Below are 20,172 nucleotides of genomic sequence, written 5' to 3'. Positions count from 1 at the left end.
GGTTCTACTTCTACTTCTACTTCTACTTCTTCTTTTTTTTGGCCGGGGTACTTCTACTTCTACTTTTACAGTTCCACTAGAAAAAATGTTGAAGGAAAGTAAATACAGAAAAAATGTGAAGCCTTTATTTTATCGAATGTGGCCCACACCACAGGTTCTTTTATTTACTTCGCGCCGAAGTATCCTAATTGATAATGCTTAACTTTTGAGTGGGGACACAGACATTTTGAAATTTTTTTTAAGCAAAAGTGGGATACAGATTTTAATTATAAGAATCGAAAAAGAGCGGAGAAATTACCTGTTTTTTATTTTGTTTCCTCTTCTCTGCTATCTGGCCTTCTTCAGATTAAGGTATGACTTTGAATCTCTCTCCCTCTAATTACTCAGGTTTATTTTATGAGCTTTATGCAGTGGAGTTATAGAACTGTTAGATGTGAATTTTCATGCTGTGATTTTCTTTTTTATTTATGTAAATGTAACCACCACAGATTGTGGGCTGCTTTAGATGCAGTAGATAATCTTCAACGTATAAGTTGCTAATTTTCGATTGGGTATAATTGAAATCCTAAACAAATTGACAAAGCCCTGGTATAAGTTGCTAATCTTATTGTTGCTTTCTGGTTTTTATTTTGTTTCCCCTCTCTGCTATCTGGCCTTCTTCAGATTAAGGTATGACTTTGAATCTCTCTCCCTCTAATTACTCAGGTTTATTTGATGAGCTTTATGCAGTGGAGTTATAGAACTGTTATATGTGAAATTTCATGCTGTGATTTTCTTTTTTATTTACGTAAATGTAACCACCACAGATTGTGGGCTGCTTTAGATGCTAGCTGTAGATAATCTTCAATGTACCTGTTATATAAGTTGCTAATTTTCGATTGGGTATAATAAATTGAGTCACTATAATAAATTGGAGCTCGTACTCGGAGTTGTGTGCTTCGAGACAATAGAAGAGGGATATTCCACCTGATTATCTTGCTCAATAAGAATTGTTGATCATTCTAACTTGAATCTTTGCAAAAGCTAAAGTAACCAAGTAAATGCAGTAAAAGATGTGATTTGGCTAAAAAACCGATCTAAATGATGCCCGATCTTAAATGTAATTAACACACCATATATCTGATGATTTGGTTTTATAACGAATAATATCATTTTAGACATTTGGTGGTCATTTTAGTTTTCCTCCAAAAAAAAAATTCCAGTTTGAAAAACTTTTTTGATTCGTTGTATGATTTCTTTCTTCATTTGATTATTAACTATATATTGTATTTTCTTAAACTGATACCTTGTCGAAGCAAGTTGAAAATTTTGTCTTAATCTTGATTTTTAAAATTGATATAGCAGTATTTTTTTTTTTCCAACTCAAAAAAGCAGTTTTATAAAGTAATTCTGTATGAAATTTTACCAATAAATTGGAAGCAGTACTACAAAGAATATTTCTCAAAAAGAAGTACAGACTGAACCAAAATAAATTAGCTTCATTTAATCTTCCTGTACCCTTTCATTTCCACTCGGACCACTTTTTATTTCCAACTATCCTGTCTTTCTTTATTATGTTGGAAACAGTAAGTAGTACTAGTACATAAAATATCGAACCAAAATGATAATAAATTGATTAAATTCAGTAAATTGAACGATTCATTCCCCGATAAGTCTCTGCACAACAATTAGCTTCACTTCAAAACATATATGCATGCATATATTCCTGTAAGCAATTATTACCACTCGGGCTGCTTTCAAATTGTTCCCACCAAATAAAAGGTAAAGCCAGAGACTGAGCGCTCACCCCAGCATTATTTGATCTCTGCCACCGTTTTTCTTCTTTCCAATTCTACTTGCTTTCTTTTTTTCTTTAGCTAAAATGGCTGGGAAAGAAGAGGGCCATGCAATTGGGATTGATCTGGGGACAACGTACTCGTGCGTTGCAGTATGGCAGAACGATCATGTAGAGATCATTGTGAATGATCAGGGCAACAGGACTACTCCATCTTCTGTTGCCTTCACTGATTCCGAACGTTTGGTAGGTCACGCAGCTTTTAACCAGGCCGTCAAGAATCCCACAAACACCATCTTTGGTATGGTCTCTTCCCACATCTACATATATAACAATTTAATTGTCATTTGTTTCTCATATCAGTTTTGTAATCCTGTGAGGCCTTCTCTACTTCTTAAATATTGATATTTGACTCGCAAGTTTATTTGGTACATTTCATTACAATATGTTGAATGCAACATGTAACTGTAAATTGTGCATATATAAATGCTTGGGATCGATGACTGATGAGTATGCATGATTATTGAATGTATGTCCGTTCATCTTCTGGTTCTTTTTTCTTTGTGGGATTGTCTTTTTAAATATTTGACATCAATTTGCAGGTGCAAAGAGGTTAATTGGCAGGAGATTCCTTGATGCCTCTGTTCAAAATGATAAGAAGCTCTGGCCATTCCAGGTTATTGCAGGTCCTGATGATAAGCCCTTGATTGTTGTTACCCACAAGGGTGAAGACAAACAGTTTGCTGCTCATGAAATCTCATCTATGGTTCTGGCAAAGATGCGAGAAATTGCTGAGGCCTACCTTGGCTCAACTGTGAAGAATGCAGTTATCACCGTCCCTGCTTACTTCAACAACTCACAACGTCAGGCTACAAAAGATGCTGGTGCTACTGCTGGCCTAAACGTGATGCGTATGGTCAATGAACCAACTGCTGCAGCCATTGCTTATGGGCTTGACAAGAAGGCTGGTTGGTATAGCAAGAGAATTGTTATGATATTTGATTTAGGTGGTGGTACTTTAGACGTGTCACTGCTCACCATAGGTAATGGTGTCTTTGAAGTGAAGGCCACTGCTGGAGACACTCACCTTGGAGGTGAAGACTTTGATAACAAAATGGTGAATTACTGTGTTGAGCAATTTAAGAAGAAGCATAAATTGGACATCAGTGGAAACTCCAGAGCTCTTAGGCGGTTAAGAAATGAGTGTGAGAAGGCGAAGAGGAGACTTTCATTTACGTCTTCAATTGATATTGAGATTGACTGCTTGGATCAAGGTATTGATTTCAGTACAACTATTACCCGTGCCAAATTTGAAGATCTGAACAAGGATTTCTTCAACAAGTGTATGGAGCCTGTGAACAAGTGTTTGGAGGATGCTAAGATGGACATAAGCAGTGTGCATGATGTTGTTCTTGCTGGTGGGTCTTCTAGAATTCCCAAGGTGCAGCAGCTATTGCAGGATGTGTTCAAAGGGAAGGAGTTGTGCATGGGCATTAATCCGGATGAGGCTGTGGCATATGGAGCCGCTGTTCAAGCTGCCGTCTTGAGTGGTGGGAATCTAATTGGGAAGCTTCAAGGCTTCACTCTCTTGGATGTCACCCCTCTCTCACTTGGGTTGGATACTATATTGACGGAAACTGGTGAGAACAATTTTATGACAGTTGTGGTTCCAAGAAACTCCAGAATTCCCGTCAAGAAGAACACAACATTATTTACTTTGTTTGACAATCAAGCTTCTATGAAGTACCCAATCTATGAGGGTGAGAGTAGAACAACCTTAAATAATAACTTTTTGGGTCAATTTAGGCTTGATGGCATTCCTCCAGCTCCGAAGGGTGTTGCTAAATTCGATGTTTGTTTCAATATTGATGCCAATGGTATCCTAAGTGTCTCTGCTAAAGACATGTCCACCGGCCAGATGAAAGGAATTACAATTGACTGTGATAGAACAACTTTTGAAGGAATTGAGAAGATGAGGTAAAGAAATGATAATTTATGGCATACTAAAACTGAATTAGAATATTTCGCTCCGAAGGGTGAAGCTAAATTCGATGTTTGTTTTGATATTGATTCCAATGGTATCCTAAGTGTTTCCGCTGAATGCAGATCTACTGGCCAAAAGAAAGGGATTACAACCATAACTAAGAGTGACATAACAACATCTGAAGGAATTGAGACAGTGGAGTAAGAGGCCTTAACTTATGCCATACTACTCGAATGCCTATCTTGATATTTTTAATGTTATGTTATCTTGACTTCACTTGATTATAATTTGTAAGTGTTGGACAGGAAAAATGAAACTTCAGTTGAATCCATGGGACTCAGAAAGTTGTTTCATTTAAAGACCGTCTATTATTCAAAAGGGATTGGCTAATATTTAATACAGTAAAAAATAGCACATTGTTACTTACATTCAAAATCACTTGTTCAAATGACTTCCTCTGACATGTTACATGTGAAAAAGTATTATACCAGTCTCTTACTATATATTCAGTCTTCATAAACCTAATTTTTTCATTTACTGTCACTTGGTAACTTTTGTGTAATGAGTTATGAGTCTAATGACAAATAAAAATAAAAACGGTTAGGGAAAAAATTAATAGTATGACTATGACCTCTGAGTGTACAAAATACCTCCCAAGGAAAATTCTAAATTGTTTTTTAGTTGATGTTTGTTCCCGAAAAAAAATTTAACGTACTGCCTGAATTTTTTATTAAAAAACCTCCAGCGAAAGAGTTTTTTTAGTACTTTTCTAATATATTAATATACTTTTTCAACTAAATTCTCAATCTCGCATATGTTCTCTGTTTTCGGAAAATGTTCACATATTTCATAAGAAAACTACATTGAAATATCATCTTCTGAGAAAAAAGGGAAAAAAAATTGAAAGAAAAAAAGAAAAAGAAAAAAAATAGCAGATTAGGGAAAATAAATGCAGACCAGATTTCTTACATAAATATTTGTGAAAAACTTGGTCTCAGGAAAAGGCCGAAAAGAAAAGAAAAAGTATTGGGCCTACTCTTACCAAAGCCCACTCTTTATGTCTCTCGGAGTCCAACGCCCAGATGAGTATTGTTGTAAAATCAGTGTTTAGAGTCAAATTCGAGTGGGCAGGGTCCGTTTGCGTCTAATATACGCACATGCCTGGGCTTTTTGCTAACAGATATCCTCTGTTTTGTTAATAGACCACCCAAAACTACTTAGTTGACCACCCCTTTAATTTTTTCTCCATTTTTTTCTATTTTGCCCCTGCATTCAAAAACAAACTCATTTCCAGTTTTGGCCGCCCACTCCTCCCCTTCGCCGGCGCAACCCAACCCCCTCCCCACCGCCGGCGCAACCCCAGCCCTCCCCTTCGCCGGTCGACCTCAGCCTTCCCCATCGCTGATGCAACCCAATAGACCTCCAGATCGGGGGTTGTGCCGGCCACCCATGATGGTCCAGTTAGGGAGGGGTTTTGAATGCAGGAGCAAAATAGAAAAAAATGGGGAAAAAATTAATGGGATGGTCAACTAAGTGGTTTTGGATGGTCTGAATAGCACCCCCCTTACTATATTTATGAAACAAACCATGATTTCCGATTTCTATGATTTCACAACTGCACAATCCATGCGTTCGATAAAATGTGGACATCATGATCATGTGCGTACTGTTTGCATCTTTTGAAAAAAAAAAAAAAAAAAACGTCAGTCAATATATTAAAACATGGAGTTGGTACACCAAGTTTGCTTAAAGAAAAATTCCACACGCTTCTACTGTTCAACAAGAATTGTTGATCATTTTAACTTGAATCTTTGAAAAGCTAAATTAATGAAGTAAATGCAGTAAAAGGTGTGAATTGGCTAAAAAATCGATCTGATTTGTGAAGGATAGATGTTCGATCTCAAATGTAATTTAACAATTTAACACACCATATTTATGGCTTAAAGTAAATTGAACTTTCAATGCAAGAGGAAACATAACAAGAAAGCTTAGTGTTAAAACTTATTTATGGCTAAAAAGTCGATCTCATTTGATTTTATAACTATGATCAAATAAACTGATTATTTTTTGGGTATTCTTCTTTTTGCTGTAGTGTGAAGGATTAATATTAAGGTAGCCGAAAAGGTGTTGCAAGGCAAAGATTGTTGGGGTTTGTGCAGGTGAAATAAACGTTACATATTTGTGGTTTGGCAATTGGCATTGATGAACCTTTTTGGCATAAAAGAACGAACCAAAAATAAATTCTGGAGACTGATTACATTCCAAGGTTCCCTGCACACCAAAAAAGACATGCAGCGAAAACATAAATGAGTGCTCTACATCGATCCCCACATTCCCAATTAAGTATAGGTTAATCCTTTAACTTATTATAGCACATCACTCCAAACGCTAGTCCTTCCCCCACTTAACTTCTCCAGCCATAGTCGCTCTCCCAAGCATTCAGTACTGCGATCATTTGCCTTCCTCTATAGTCTTCTTTGTGTTTAATTTGGAGATGATAATGGCAGGAGAAAAAGGCCATGCAATTGGGATCGATCTGGGGACAACTTACTCGTGTGTGGCAGTGTGGCAGCACGATCATGTGGAAATCATAGTGAATGATCAGGGCAATAGGACCACTCCATCTCATGTTGCCTTCACTGATACTGAGAGATTGGTAGGTGATGCAGCATTTAACCAACTCATCAGAAACCCTGTCAACTCTATCTTTGGTAAGGTTATCTTCCCACATCCACATATATACCAATTTTCCTTTCCTCAAATCAAATGGATATTCCTGTGAGGCTGTGAGTGAGTGTTCTCTTTCTTCAATTTATTCTCTGTTTACTTTATGCATTGCCTTCTCTTCATCCCATCTTTTTATGAGGTTGAAAATTTTGATTCTGATATGGTTGCTGATGATGAAAGGCTTAAGGGTACTGCTTAAGAAGCAGTGAAACTACACTAACAATATTATGCATTTAGTTTTGTAAAAAGAAGAATTAATGTTGTCATCTTCTTAATGAATTTTATCTTACTAGCTATTTCATAAATTCTGTCAGTGCATTTATTTGTTTATTTATTATATTGTGTTTCAAATTGTGCATGGCACCAATTTTCAGATGCAAAGCGTTTGATTGGTAGGAGATTCAGTGATGCTTCAGTTCAAAGTGATTTAGAGCTATGGCCCTTCAAGGTCATTGAAGGTCCTGATGATAAGCCCATGATTGTGGTTACCCACATGGCACAAGAGAAACAATTTTCTGCTGAAGATATATCATCCATGGTTCTTTCCAAGATGCGGGCAGAATTCTTTACTATAAGCCACTTTTGTTTGAATTGATTGAATAACTCTAAGTTTAGTATTCTTGCTCCACAGGGTTCTACTTCTACTTCTACTTCTACTTCTTCTTTTTTTTGGCCGGGGTACTTCTACTTCTACTTTTACAGTTCCACTAGAAAAAATGTTGAAGGAAAGTAAATACAGAAAAAATGTGAAGCCTTTATTTTATCGAATGTGGCCCACACCACAGGTTCTTTTATTTACTTCGCGCCGAAGTATCCTAATTGATAATGCTTAACTTTTGAGTGGGGACACAGACATTTTTAAATTTTTTTTAAGCAAAAGTGGGATACAGATTTTAATTATAAGAATCGAAAAAGAGCGGAGAAATTACCTGTTTTTTATTTTGTTTCCTCTTCTCTGCTATCTGGCCTTCTTCAGATTAAGGTATGACTTTGAATCTCTCTCCCTCTAATTACTCAGGTTTATTTTATGAGCTTTATGCAGTGGAGTTATAGAACTGTTAGATGTGAATTTTCATGCTGTGATTTTCTTTTTTATTTATGTAAATGTAACCACCACAGATTGTGGGCTGCTTTAGATGCAGTAGATAATCTTCAACGTATAAGTTGCTAATTTTCGATTGGGTATAATTGAAATCCTAAACAAATTGACAAAGCCCTGGTATAAGTTGCTAATCTTATTGTTGCTTTCTGGTTTTTATTTTGTTTCCCCTCTCTGCTATCTGGCCTTCTTCAGATTAAGGTATGACTTTGAATCTCTCTCCCTCTAATTACTCAGGTTTATTTGATGAGCTTTATGCAGTGGAGTTATAGAACTGTTATATGTGAATTTTCATGCTGTGATTTTCTTTTTTATTTACGTAAATGTAACCACCACAGATTGTGGGCTGCTTTAGATGCTAGCTGTAGATAATCTTCATTGTACCTGTTATATAAGTTGCTAATTTTCGATTGGGTATAATAAATTGAGTCACTATAATAAATTGGAGCTCGTACTTGGAGTTGTGTGCTTCGAGACAATAGAAGAGGGATATTCCACCTGATTATCTTGCTCAATAAGAATTGTTGATCATTCTAACTTGAATCTTTGCAAAAGCTAAAGTAACCAAGTAAATGCAGTAAAAGATGTGAATTGGCTAAAAAACCGATCTAAATGATGCCCGATCTTAAATGTAATTAACACACCATATATCTGATGATTTGGTTTTATAACGAATAATATCATTTTAGACATTTGGTGGTCATTTTAGTTTTCCTCCAAAAAAAAAAATTCCAGTTTGAAAAACTTTTTTGATTCGTTGTATGATTTCTTTCTTCATTTGATTATTAACTATATATTGTATTTTCTTAAACTGATACCTTGTCGAAGCAAGTTGAAAATTTTGTCTTAATCTTGATTTTTAAAATTGATATAGCAGTATTTTTTTTTTTTTCCAACTCAAAAAAGCAGTTTTATAAAGTAATTCTGTATGAAATTTTACCAATAAATTGGAAGCAGTACTACAAAGAATATTTCTCAAAAAGAAGTACAGACTGAACCAAAATAAATTAGCTTCATTTAATCTTCCTGTACCCTTTCATTTCCACTCGGACCACTTTTTATTTCCAACTATCCTGTCTTTCTTTATTATGTTGGAAACAGTAAGTAGTACTAGTACATAAAATATCGAACCAAAATGATAATAAATTGATTAAATTCAGTAAATTGAACGATTCATTCCCCGATAAGTCTCTGCACAACAATTAGCTTCACTTCAAAACATATATGCATGCATATATTCCTGTAAGCAATTATTACCACTCGGGCTGCTTTCAAATTGTTCCCACCAAATAAAAGGTAAAGCCAGAGACTGAGCGCTCACCCCAGCATTATTCGATCTCTGCCACCGTTTTTCTTCTTTCCAATTCTACTTGCTTTCTTTTTTTCTTTAGCTAAAATGGCTGGGAAAGAAAAGGGCCATGCAATTGGGATTGATCTGGGGACAACGTACTCGTGCGTTGCAGTATGGCAGAACGATCATGTAGAGATCATTGTGAATGATCAGGGCAACAGGACTACTCCATCTTCTGTTGCCTTCACTGATTCCGAACGTTTGGTAGGTGACGCAGCTTTTAACCAGGCCGTCAAGAATCCCACAAACACCATCTTTGGTATGGTCTCTTCCCACATCTACATATATAACAATTTAATTGTCATTTGTTTCTCATATCAGTTTTGTAATCCTGTGAGGCCTTCTCTACTTCTTAAATATTGATATTTGACTCGCAAGTTTATTTGGTACATTTCATTACAATATGTTGAATGCAACATGTAACTGTAAATTGTGCATGAATATAAATGCTTGGGATCGATGACTGATGAGTATGCATGATTATTGAATGTCTGTCCGTTCATCTTCTGGTTCTTTTTTCTTTGTGGGATTGTCTTTTTAAATATTTGACATCAATTTGCAGGTGCAAAGAGGTTAATTGGCAGGAGATTCCTTGATGCCTCTGTTCAAAATGATAAGAAGCTCTGGCCATTCAAGGTTATTGCAGGTCCTGATGATAAGCCCTTGATTGTTGTTACCCACAAGGGTGAAGACAAACAGTTTGCTGCTCATGAAATCTCATCTATGGTTCTGGCAAAGATGCGAGAAATTGCTGAGGCCTACCTTGGCTCAACTGTGAAGAATGCAGTTATCACCGTCCCTGCTTACTTCAACAACTCACAACGTCAGGCTACAAAAGATGCTGGTGCTACTGCTGGCCTAAAGGTGATGCGTATTATCAATGAACCCACTGCTGCAGCCATTGCTTATGGGCTTGACAAGAAGGCTGGTTGGTATAGCAAGAGAAATGTGATGATATTTGATTTAGGTGGTGGGACTTTAGATGTGTCACTGCTCACCATAGGTAATGGTGTGTTTGAAGTGAAGGCCACTGCTGGAGACACTCACCTTGGAGGTGAAGACTTTGATAACAAAATGGTGAATTACTGTGTTGAGCAATTTAAGAAGAAGCATAAATTGGACATCAGTGGAAACTCCAGAGCTCTTAGGCGGTTAAGAAATGAGTGTGAGAAGGCGAAGAGGAGACTTTCATTTACGTCTTCAATTGATATTGAGATTGACTGCTTGGATCAAGGTATTGATTTCAGTACAACTATTACCCGTGCCAAATTTGAAGATCTGAACAAGGATTTCTTCAACAAGTGTATGGAGCCTGTGAACAAGTGTTTGGAGGATGCTAAGATGGACATAAGCAGTGTGCATGATGTTGTTCTTGCGGGTGGCTCTTCTAGAATTCCCAAGGTGCAACAACTTTTGCAGGATGTGTTTGTGGGGAAGGAGTTGTGCAAGGGCATTAATCCGGATGAGGCAGTGGCTCATGGTGCTGCTGTTCAAGCTGCTATTCTGATTGGGAATGGAAATGGGAAGCTTCAAGACCTCTCTCTCTTGGATGTCAGCCCTCTATCACTTGGTGTGGAGACTGGTCTAGAACGCGACATGACAGTTGTGATTCCAAGAAACACCAGAATGCCTGTCAAGAAGAACTATACTGTAACTACTCGCCATGACAACCAAACTGTTGTTAAGTTTTCCATTTATGAGGGTGAGAACACCACAACTGTAAATAATTACTTTTTGGGTGAGTTTAAGCTCCATGATATTCTTCCAGCTCCAAGGTGTGTTCCCAAGTTCAATATTTGCTTTGATATTGATGCCAATGGTATTCTGAATGTATCTGCTGAGGACATGTTGACTGGCCAGAAGAAAGGGATTACCCTCACCAATGACAGAAATTGTGAGGGAATTGATAGGATAATGTAAGGAATAGTATGGTGAGTGGTACAATTGTTATTCCAAGAAACTCGAGAATTCCCATTACAATTGTTTGTACTTCCGTCTGTGATAACCAATGAAGGGATAATGTAAGGAATAGTATGTCATACTAGCTAAAGGCTGAATCGTCTGTTTCAATTAATTTGTGGAGATAACTTTGGAATTATTCTTGGCCTAGCTTTATGGTTATAATGTTTCCAACTATCATATAAATTTGAATTTTTGTGCTTTCATATATTTTTTATTAACTGGGTAGAGAACTAGAGATTACTACTAAATTGTGAATTTGGATCACATTTTCAGTAAATAATCAACTTTATTAATTTGTTGATACATAATTTGACAAGAGAACAGTTATGGACAAATGTTTCCTTGTACCAATTGATAAAAGTTTTTTTTTTTTTTCATATAATAATTAATTAACTTGCTAGCATAAGATCATTAAAACATTTTGAAAACTAGCAAGCTATTGGACCTAGATGGGTCGATATACAAGTTGAGTTGGTCATGTCATAGTTGAACCAGTCTTTACTATGACATGCCCTTGATATAGTCCAAAACTAGTTGATTTTCTAAGTTTATTTTGTGTGCACAATTCATCTTAATTTATTTTTTTTCTCAATTCAATTGATCCTGCAATTTTATTGGAAATTATTTGTCTTTAAGAGAGAGAGAGGGTTGCGTAACCAAAAAACATTTCAAATTTGTGCTTTTTTTTTTTTTTGTCCATTTGGCGGTTTGGATTTGGTGAACCTTGTGCATATAAAAAAAACAAACCAGAAATAAATTCTTGAGACTGATTGCATTCCATTTCCATTGTTCCAAGGATCCCTGCACAACAATTTAGACTGCAAAGCATATAATGGATTTACACTCGTAGCTAATTTTTTTTTTTTTCCGTCAAAAAAAAAAAAAAGGATTTACATTCGTAGCTATAGGTATGTATTATTCCTTTGATTCTTCTCTGTTCATTTTGATCTTGAGAAATTTAGAAAATTAACCTAAATTTAAGTCAATTAAAAAATTTTAACTTTTTTTAAAATTTTTTAGAAATTTGATTCTTGAGTAGTGTTCAAGAGTTCTCGAGAAGTGCTCGAGCACTACTCGATAGAATTCGAGTACTTCTTGAGTAGAGTTTGAGTTTTACTCAAACGTCAAAATTCTAAAAATTTTAAAAAATAGTTTAAAATTTTTAAAAGAGACCAAAATATATTAGTTTTTCAAATTTCTCTTATTTAACTTGATCATGGACTGCAAAAATTTCCTTACCTCGCATGTACTTGTTTTGATTTTTTTTGGGTCAAAGACATGGATTTGTACGGTTTTTACTTTTCACTTAACAAAAAGGCCGACAAGCCCATTCTTTACTTTTCTCGAGCCCAAACCCAGACCAATTTAGCTGCAAAGGCAACTCAAGTCATGGCAGTCAGCCTCACTTACTGACCAAATTCGTATTTAGCTCCCATGGCACAGCCGCACTATACTAGCCGGCTCTGTGCAACGCACACTTCATTCTAGTTTGTATTAATTAAACATTACAAATTCGTGCTTTTTTTCTTTTTTGGGTACAACAAATCCTCTAACTTACAAATTAAAATACACTACTAGGAAGTACCCCATTAGATATCACTACATAGATATCAGTTTTAACAAAATTGATATAGTAGAAGTTTTTTATATCAGTTAGATTTTTAGTTTTTTAAAACTGATTTCTAAATACATTTATATATCGCCACATTTTTAAATCTGATATCTAATTTTTTGGTATAATTTATTATTCTGTAAAAACCGATATCTAAATCCTTACTGATATCTTTGTTTCAGCTAAAAAAAATAAAATAAAAATTTGAAGACTATTACTTAAATTTTTGGACTAATTTCCAAATACTTGAACCCGATACCCTCCTCTCTCAAACACAAACACTCTCAAACTTTACTCACCCCAAGCTCTCTCTCTCTCACACCCTCACAGATCGAGACCACACTCACCACCCTCGTTCTCTTCAACCTCCGAATCCAATCGCAGAGACAGAGATCGACATAGACAGATGGAGAGAGAGAAGAATAGCCATGGACGATAGCTGTGCGGTGTGCGGTCTGCTCCCCCTGCGTCGCTCGCCTTCGCTTCATCTGCCAAGACCGCCGATGCTGCATCTTCAAGTCCGAGCCAGCGAAAGAGAAAGAGAGAGCGCGCGGGAGGGAGGGAGAGAGAGAGAGAGAGCGCGCGCGACAAGGAAGGTCAGGTTAGGGTTTTGAAAATCTCAGAAATTGATGGATTGATTGCACAAGGTTAATGAGCAGTGGGTAAATTGAAGAAATTTTATGCCCTAGTTTTCGCTTTTCTTTACTTATAATCCTCCAATTTTGTTTAAGCTACAGCCGAATTAAAAACTATTAAGTTTCTATTCTAATAGCACTCTTTCTTCTTGCTCATATAGTAATTTGGGCCAGAATTACCTTAGTGGTTCAATACCACGTGAATGGAATTCTACAGAGTTGGAAATTCTGTAAGTGCCTTCTAGACTTATGCTTGATGTTGCCAATAAATTCTCATGTCAATAGTTGAACTAATGTAATGTCCCAGAGCAGGGTTCTCAGTGTGAACAACTTATAAGGACCTATCCCTGGCTATTTGGGAAGCATAACTACTCTCCGAGCCTTGTATGTTTTGAATCTTTCTTACATTGCTTTGATCTTGATGTACCAATTGGTTTGGGTTGGCTGTGACCTTCACTAGGCTACGCTTTCAGGTCCTTGGAGAGCAACTTATTAATTCATGCCTGTAAGATTCACTGAATTGTCACTTGATAAACTTTCTTCCGTGTTCCCAATATCATATGAATCAATGACTTCTAATTTTACCTTTTTTTCCTCTCTTGCAGAGATCTTAGCTTCAACAGACTGGAAGGGAGCATTCCAAATCTTGCAAATATAATGAAATTGGCCACAATGTAAGGAATGTAAATTCATAATGGTAGCTAGCTCACATAGGGATATATAGGGGCCTTTCCCTTGGTTTCTACATGTATCACAATCAAATTTTGAAGTTTTCCTATTGATTCTAATATGGCAGCCTAGTTTTGGATAGTGAGACATTCTAACCAAATGAGAATATGAGTACAATATTTTTTCATGTACCAAGAAAAAAAGAGAATATGGTTACAATTAGGATTCATCTAGACTCTCTCCCTAGGAATCATAGCTGTACCAAGGATGGGCCTATAGTTTCCACACTTGAGAGCTTGGATGGTGCATTGTGACATTAAATTATTTTTTGGAATTTTAAATTTCCCTTCTTTCTGTGTAACCTTTTGAATCAGTATTTATATAGATAAATGTTTATTCACGTCTGTTTATATTGCTCACTGATCAGATATCTGACACGTAACTTGCTTAGTGGGCTTCCAGAGTGGATAAAAAATAGAGACAGTCGCTAGTATGTTTCTTCATCCTAAAACCTTACACATATTTTCTGCTTCAGCTTTTTCATTTACTCGGATCGTATGCATACTATTGTCATTTACTTGGAATTCCTGTTAATGTGGAACTTCATGTTTGTGTGCAGCAATATAGATCTTTCTTACAATAATTTTTCTGGGAGCTCTGTTCCAACAACTTGTCGAGAGACCTTGTAAGAGTTGACTCTTTCTCTATTTCCTCTTCTTTTTCTTAACCTTCTTGAGATAATTAAACTTACTTTACTTTCTTTGACTAACTAGATATATGAAAGTAACTAGTTTTGTTGTTTCATCAGCAATTTGTTCAGAAGTTTTTCCAGACAGAACAACACGTAAGCTTCTAACTTAATGAATTATATTCCACTTTTCACTTCTCCTCATTAATTTTGCATGAGCTAATGCCTTTTTTTTTTTTTGTTTTTTTTTTTTTGTATAATGTAGTATACTTAGCAATTGCCTCAGTTCATGTTCAAAAGGTAATTAAATCTGTTGTAGAATCAAACCTCAGTGTACACTTTTGTGCCCATATAATATGAAAGGGCTATAAAATATTGTCTTAAGTTAATTTGTCTTATACTTTTTGTATGCTGTTTTCTCTGTATAGATCAGTATTCGTTGCATCTTAATTGTGGTGGAAAACGAACTACCATTGGACGCATCAAGTATGATGGAGATGAAACCTCAGGAGGTGCAGCAAAATTTGTTCAGAGCTCAGCAAATTGGGGATTTAGTAGTACTGGTGATTTTTCGGATATTTGGAGTTCTACCAAAGACTATATAGCGAATAATATTTCCACACTCAAAATGAACAACTCTGAACTGTACAGAACTGCCCGACTTTCTTCTCTTTCTCTCACATATTATGCCCGTTGCTTAGCAAATGGAAATTACACTGTGAAACTACACTTTGCGGAAATAGTCCTCAGAGACAACAGGTCTTATTATGGTGTTGGAAGACGAATGTTTGATGTTTATATCCAGGTAGTAATTTTTATGTTCACCATGGATGAGATAAATTGGAAATTTTATGTTTACTTACTTTTTACCTTTTAAATCATTTGGATAAATTTAACTGTTCTCCAGTTTTTTTATTTTGTCTCGCAAAACATAACCACCTATCCACGTAGACTTTCTTCCTCTAATTTCCTTATATATTTCGTGATCATTCCCCTTCTTTCTTATTTTTCCACTCAAATAATTAATTATAGTTATTTATTACAGGAAAAACGGGTATTGAAGGATTTTGATATTGAAAATGAAGCACAAGGGGTTGATAAGGAAGAAATTCAGGTATTTAAAGCAGTTGTTACTGTTAAGACTTTAGAGATCCGCTTTCAGTGGGCTGGGAAAGGGACAACTAATGTTCCAACAAGAGGAACATATGGTTCTCTTATATCAGCTATCTCTGTGGAGTATGGTAAGTAAGTTATAAGTTTTCTTTTTATACTATGCTATAGTAATACATGGTTTTCTTATGACCACTGTTCTTGGATCTTATTTCACTTCTAGATTTCAAGCCGCCTGATGATAGCAAAAAGAAGATATTCATTGTGATTGGAGTTGTTTTAGCGTTATGCCTTATTTTAATGACTTTTGGCATTCTTTGGTTGAAAGGCTGTTTGGGAAGCAAGTCATCTAGGGAACAAGGTACAGTTAACCTGTTTGGTTTAAAGGGGCTTAATGTCGATCCTTGATGTAAACCTGTTATAAATAGAAATTCATTTTTTGTTCTACAACTAGTGCTGCACTAGTTACCCCACTTACTCCTTTCTTTTCTAAGAACTCTTCATAAACTATTTCTTATTTGAATTGTCTCTTCTAGTTGCTTAATCTTTCCTAGTGTTATTCTTTCCAATGTTGTTTAACAAGCCAAAAGGCCACCAAACTCCCAGTTAAGAAGCAGTTCAATATACTAACCTTGTAACATGCATGGACAGATCTGAAAGGATTAGATCTGCAAACTGGTTTCTTTAGATATAAACAAATTAAAGCTGCCACTAACAACTTTGATGCTGCAAACAAGCTTGGGGAAGGCGGCTTTGGAGCTGTTTACAAGGTATGCTATAACTCCTTTTTGTTTCCCTATATTTGTAAGTACTTTTCTTCTTGTTTTTGTTTTTGTTTTTTCTATGCTTTGGTCTATGGTACTTATGGATGCCCACATTCATCAAATGTATTATATTACAAATTGCAGGGCGAATTATTAGATGGTACTATAATCGCAGTTAAGAAACTTTCTTCAAAATCAAAGCAAGGAAATCGTGAATTTGTGAATGAGATAGGCATGATTTCTGCTTTACAGCACCCAAATCTTGTTAAACTGTACGGATGTTGCATTGAAGGAAATCAGTTATTGTTGGTGTATGAATACATGGAGAACAACAGCCTTGCACATACTTTGTTTGGTAAGATCTTCAACACATATGTTCAGTACATGCAAAAGTACAAGTGGAAACTCGATTTCATTTTTTGGGACTATTCTCCACTTGACATGGTCATCTAGCTTTGTCTACATTTGATCAGGAAAATGAATTTAATTATTTAGAATCACATTGTTTGGCTAGGGGAATGATTTGTCTACATGGTCATCGTTGGACCTTTTGTTTAGGGGAATGATTTTTAATATGTGATGTAATGGAGATGGCAGGCTGATAGGTCTAGTATGTTTTGGTCAACAAGTTTGGAACACTTGAGTATTTTATGGTATGTAATGGTTGACTTACAATATATAAATATGCAATTGGTTGTGGTTAGAAGTTTTTTTAGTGTTGCTAGCTGCTTTGGTCCTATGACAATTTTCAACTATGTGTGGATAATGTGCCAATGTGATGAGTTCTTTTAATAATTGCAGGCTTTTGAGGAAGTTGAGCTCCCTAGGCTAAAGAAAGAGACCCCAAGTATTACACTCTCAATAAAAGGACATGATATGGAAACTGTGGAAGTAATCTTCAGAATTTTATGGACTAAGGAATATTACTGTATAGTTAGGTAACTTTTATCTATGTAAATGAATCCTTTTAATTTTGCTTATATTAAATCTGTATTGGTTTTGGATAATAATTATCTATTAGTCATAGGTGTGCATAATTTAGAACTAGTCATATATGCCTTGTATTTTGTGTAGATTTTTGAAGTTGCTTAGGGGGTTATATATGGATTATGGTTATCCCTACTTGTAGAGGGATTTGTAATTCTTTTTTGTTAACTTGAATATGGGTTGAAATTGGATGTTGGAAATGTATGAGAATGTTGGATGAAATTTATGGAAGCATTTAAATTGCACAAATTGGCAGGAAAAATTAATATCTAACAACCCATTTTATTTTATTTTTTTTAATTCAAAAACATTTACAATATCAGTTAAACACTGATATCTAATGTATATTAAATCTGATATTTATACAGGTATATACATCGAAATAACAAATAACACCGATATATAATGTTATTTTTATTTCACATTCTAACTCAAACATGATGTTTAAGAGACTTATAATATCTAAAACAACGAACAAACAGATATCTAATGTGTACATATATATCGATTTTAGTTACAAATTCGATGTGTTAAAAATATTATATATCGCTTTGATAAAAAAAGTGATGTAACAACCTACCAAATATATCTTTTTATGAGTTTATAATATCGAAAAATATAATCAAACAGATATGTAATATACCTTTTAATGTCAGTTCTTGAAAAAATAATGATATTGAAAGTATATTACATATCGGAATCCGTTCATTTAGAAATCGAAAACTTGAAAAATCGATATATATATTATTTATTAACAATATCGGATATTTAACAAATAGGATGTCTAATTTGATATAGACATCGGCCCAAAACTGATATTGAAAATAGGGTACATTAGATATCACGTCTGCCCTTATCGGTCGCAAACCTAATAGACATCGGTGTTCCACTGATATCTAATGGGGTACTTCCTAGTAGTGATACCACTACGGAACGCTTTCTTTTCCTCAACTTGACTTCTTCTTCTTTCAGTTTTGGAGTTGAAAAGTGGCAGGGGAAGAAGGCCATGCAATTGGAATTGATCTGGGAACAACGTACTCGTGCGTGGCAGTGTGGCAGCAAGATCACATAGAAATCATAGTGAATGATCAGGGCAATAGGACCACTCCATCCCACGTTGCTTTCACTGATACTGAGCAATTGGTAGGTGACGCAGCATTTAACCAGGTCATCAGAAACCCCACAAACTCAGTCTTTGGTAATGCCATCTTATTCATCCCACATTTGTTTCTCAAATGATCAACTAATGTGTATTCATGACTTCATTTGAATGCATGCTTCCTTTCTCCTCAATTTCTTTATTGGGCCATAAGTTTGTGCAAATTTGGGTATGGCTATATATTTGTTTATCATGAGTAATGAGTACCTGGCAACAGTGCTCCCTAAATTGGCATTGAGTGGGGAGGGAAAACAATAGATTCATGGTTCAAATCTTATTGTATATTGGAAAAAAGAATGATATACTAGTACTGCCTTAGTGCCACTACAACAAATATGGCCAAAGGCCACTATTTTTTGCAACCATAGATGAGAGGGTGTCTATTGACAAATGAGGTGGTCACTAATACTTATTGTTAGTGATTATTATGTTTATGGTGGAGATAATAGTTGCCTTAAAACCCACTAATTTGTAAGATAGTTGATTTTTTGGTAGCTCCATAAACATAGTAACCAAATTGGGAGATTAGTGGGATAATTTTTCTTTTCCCACCCCTAACCCAAACTAAATTTGTAATGGTGGCTGTGCACAAGACCTCTTTTCTTTGAAACAAAAGTTGAGAAAGTGACAATTGACATTTTGGGTTAAGGGATGAATTTATAAAATATTTCATTAAAATTATTTTCTATGAATTTATAAAATTGTTTGTTTTGAAAAAAAAAAAAAAGTTTTTATAAATTGGTTTAAGGTTTTATTTGATAAAATTAAATGTTTATATTTTAAACGAATTTTTGGTCTAGTTGGATAGAGCTCGGGACTACGAACATGTAGACACGAAGAAGACGTGAAAAGGAGTTACGACCATCAAGTTTCAGGTATTTTAAGTGAAAGGGTAATTTAGTAAATTCATCAGATAGGGTTTGTTTATAAAGACCTAACTTCAGCATTGTTCTTCTCATTTTACTCCTGAAGCAGCCGCACACCCCCTTCTCTTTCTCTTTCTTCTCTCTCCTCTGCCTTGAGCTATCTCTGGCCATCTTTTCGCCGTCCAGCAGCCAACACCGGCGACATGGACCTCAATCAAATAGTCACTTCCTCCTCTCTCTATCCCTGCCTTTTGATTGCTCAACAACCCAATGGAAACATGGATTCACACCAAACCTGATCTGGCCTTCTTCTCCGATAGGTCACTAGTTTCGGCAACCACTTTACGTCGAGTTGGTCTCAAAATCTTCCCCTAGGTGAGCTGAGTTCAATTGTGTAAACACCCAGCCCATTCAAACGCCACACGTGGTCGTTCGAAACCCAAACATCCACGACCTTCCTCTGTTGATTATGGACAACATTAAAAACTATTCCAACATCAGTACTGAGAAACCTCCATTCAGGTTTTTATTTCAAGTCAGCCCGATCAGTTTTTTTTTTTTTTTTCCATTTTTCAAATCAAAACACTAATTTCTCTGACCCATTTTGTATCTGTTAATTTGTTTGCAGAGGAAGATGCCAAGAACTCACCGTTTGTTCAAAGGCACAAAAGAAATATGAAGTATCAGATTTTGCTATGCCTCATAAATTCTTAGTTGTTTATTGATTTTGTCAAATTTTATCTGATAGCTTAGATGTGTATATTTTGAGGCGAGATGGCTGATGT

The 20,172-nt window shown here is 35.6% G+C and overlaps 3 protein-coding genes and 1 pseudogene across 3 annotated transcripts; all 4 read left to right on the top strand.

Moving 5' to 3' along the window:
• Window positions 1–43: 43 nt before the first annotated feature.
• Window positions 44–4,262, top strand: LOC147290028 (heat shock cognate 70 kDa protein-like). The gene is made up of 3 exons (XM_086234986.1): window positions 44–2,075; window positions 2,377–3,751; window positions 3,881–4,262. The coding sequence occupies exons 1-3, from the start codon at window positions 1,862–1,864 to the stop codon at window positions 3,960–3,962; spliced, it is 1,671 nt and encodes a 556-aa protein (XP_086091112.1). The 5' UTR covers window positions 44–1,861; the 3' UTR covers window positions 3,963–4,262.
• Window positions 4,263–6,258: 1,996 nt separating this feature from the next.
• On the top strand, window positions 6,259–7,218 carry LOC147290027 (heat shock cognate 70 kDa protein pseudogene; annotated as a pseudogene).
• Window positions 7,219–7,453: 235 nt separating this feature from the next.
• LOC147290026 (heat shock cognate 70 kDa protein-like) lies at window positions 7,454–11,001 on the top strand. The gene is made up of 3 exons (XM_086237524.1): window positions 7,454–7,785; window positions 8,976–9,194; window positions 9,498–11,001. Exons 2-3 carry the CDS (start codon window positions 8,981–8,983, stop codon window positions 10,853–10,855), a joined length of 1,572 nt encoding a protein of 523 aa, XP_086093650.1. The 5' UTR covers window positions 7,454–7,785; window positions 8,976–8,980; the 3' UTR covers window positions 10,856–11,001.
• A 1,844-nt stretch (window positions 11,002–12,845) lies between these two features.
• On the top strand, window positions 12,846–17,564 carry LOC147290025 (putative LRR receptor-like serine/threonine-protein kinase At1g07650). Its single transcript, XM_086236947.1, has 13 exons — window positions 12,846–13,110; window positions 13,306–13,374; window positions 13,750–13,818; window positions 14,241–14,303; window positions 14,433–14,498; window positions 14,622–14,657; window positions 14,767–14,801; window positions 14,930–15,306; window positions 15,547–15,742; window positions 15,835–15,972; window positions 16,263–16,381; window positions 16,520–16,730; window positions 17,177–17,564. Exons 1-13 carry the CDS (start codon window positions 12,938–12,940, stop codon window positions 17,182–17,184), a joined length of 1,560 nt encoding a protein of 519 aa, XP_086093073.1. The 5' UTR covers window positions 12,846–12,937; the 3' UTR covers window positions 17,185–17,564.
• Window positions 17,565–20,172: the final 2,608 nt, after the last annotated feature.

Source organism: Dryas octopetala, chromosome 3 (assembly GCF_963921425.1).
Source record: "Dryas octopetala chromosome 3, drDryOcto1.1, whole genome shotgun sequence".
Classification (NCBI taxonomy): Eukaryota; Viridiplantae; Streptophyta; class Magnoliopsida; order Rosales; family Rosaceae; genus Dryas; species Dryas octopetala.
Note: the sequence above shows the minus strand (reverse complement) of the source record. Positions and strands in the feature narration are given on the sequence as shown.

Bases quoted from the DNA above. Each gene is read 5' to 3' on its own strand.
- LOC147290026 (XM_086237524.1), top strand. From the start codon at position 8,981: ATGGCTGGGAAAGAAAAGGGCCATGCAATTGGGATTGATCTGGGGACA. The intron at 9,195-9,497 runs GTATGGTCTCTT...ATCAATTTGCAG, and splicing joins TCCCACAAACACCATCTTTG to GTGCAAAGAGGTTAATTGGC.
- LOC147290028 (XM_086234986.1), top strand. From the start codon at position 1,862: ATGGCTGGGAAAGAAGAGGGCCATGCAATTGGGATTGATCTGGGGACA. The intron at 2,076-2,376 runs GTATGGTCTCTT...ATCAATTTGCAG, and splicing joins TCCCACAAACACCATCTTTG to GTGCAAAGAGGTTAATTGGC. The intron at 3,752-3,880 runs GTAAAGAAATGA...CGCTGAATGCAG, and splicing joins GAAGGAATTGAGAAGATGAG to ATCTACTGGCCAAAAGAAAG.
- LOC147290025 (XM_086236947.1), top strand. From the start codon at position 12,938: ATGGACGATAGCTGTGCGGTGTGCGGTCTGCTCCCCCTGCGTCGCTCG. The intron at 13,111-13,305 runs GTTAGGGTTTTG...TTGCTCATATAG, and splicing joins CGCGCGACAAGGAAGGTCAG to TAATTTGGGCCAGAATTACC. The intron at 14,802-14,929 runs GTAATTAAATCT...TTCTCTGTATAG, and splicing joins CCTCAGTTCATGTTCAAAAG to ATCAGTATTCGTTGCATCTT.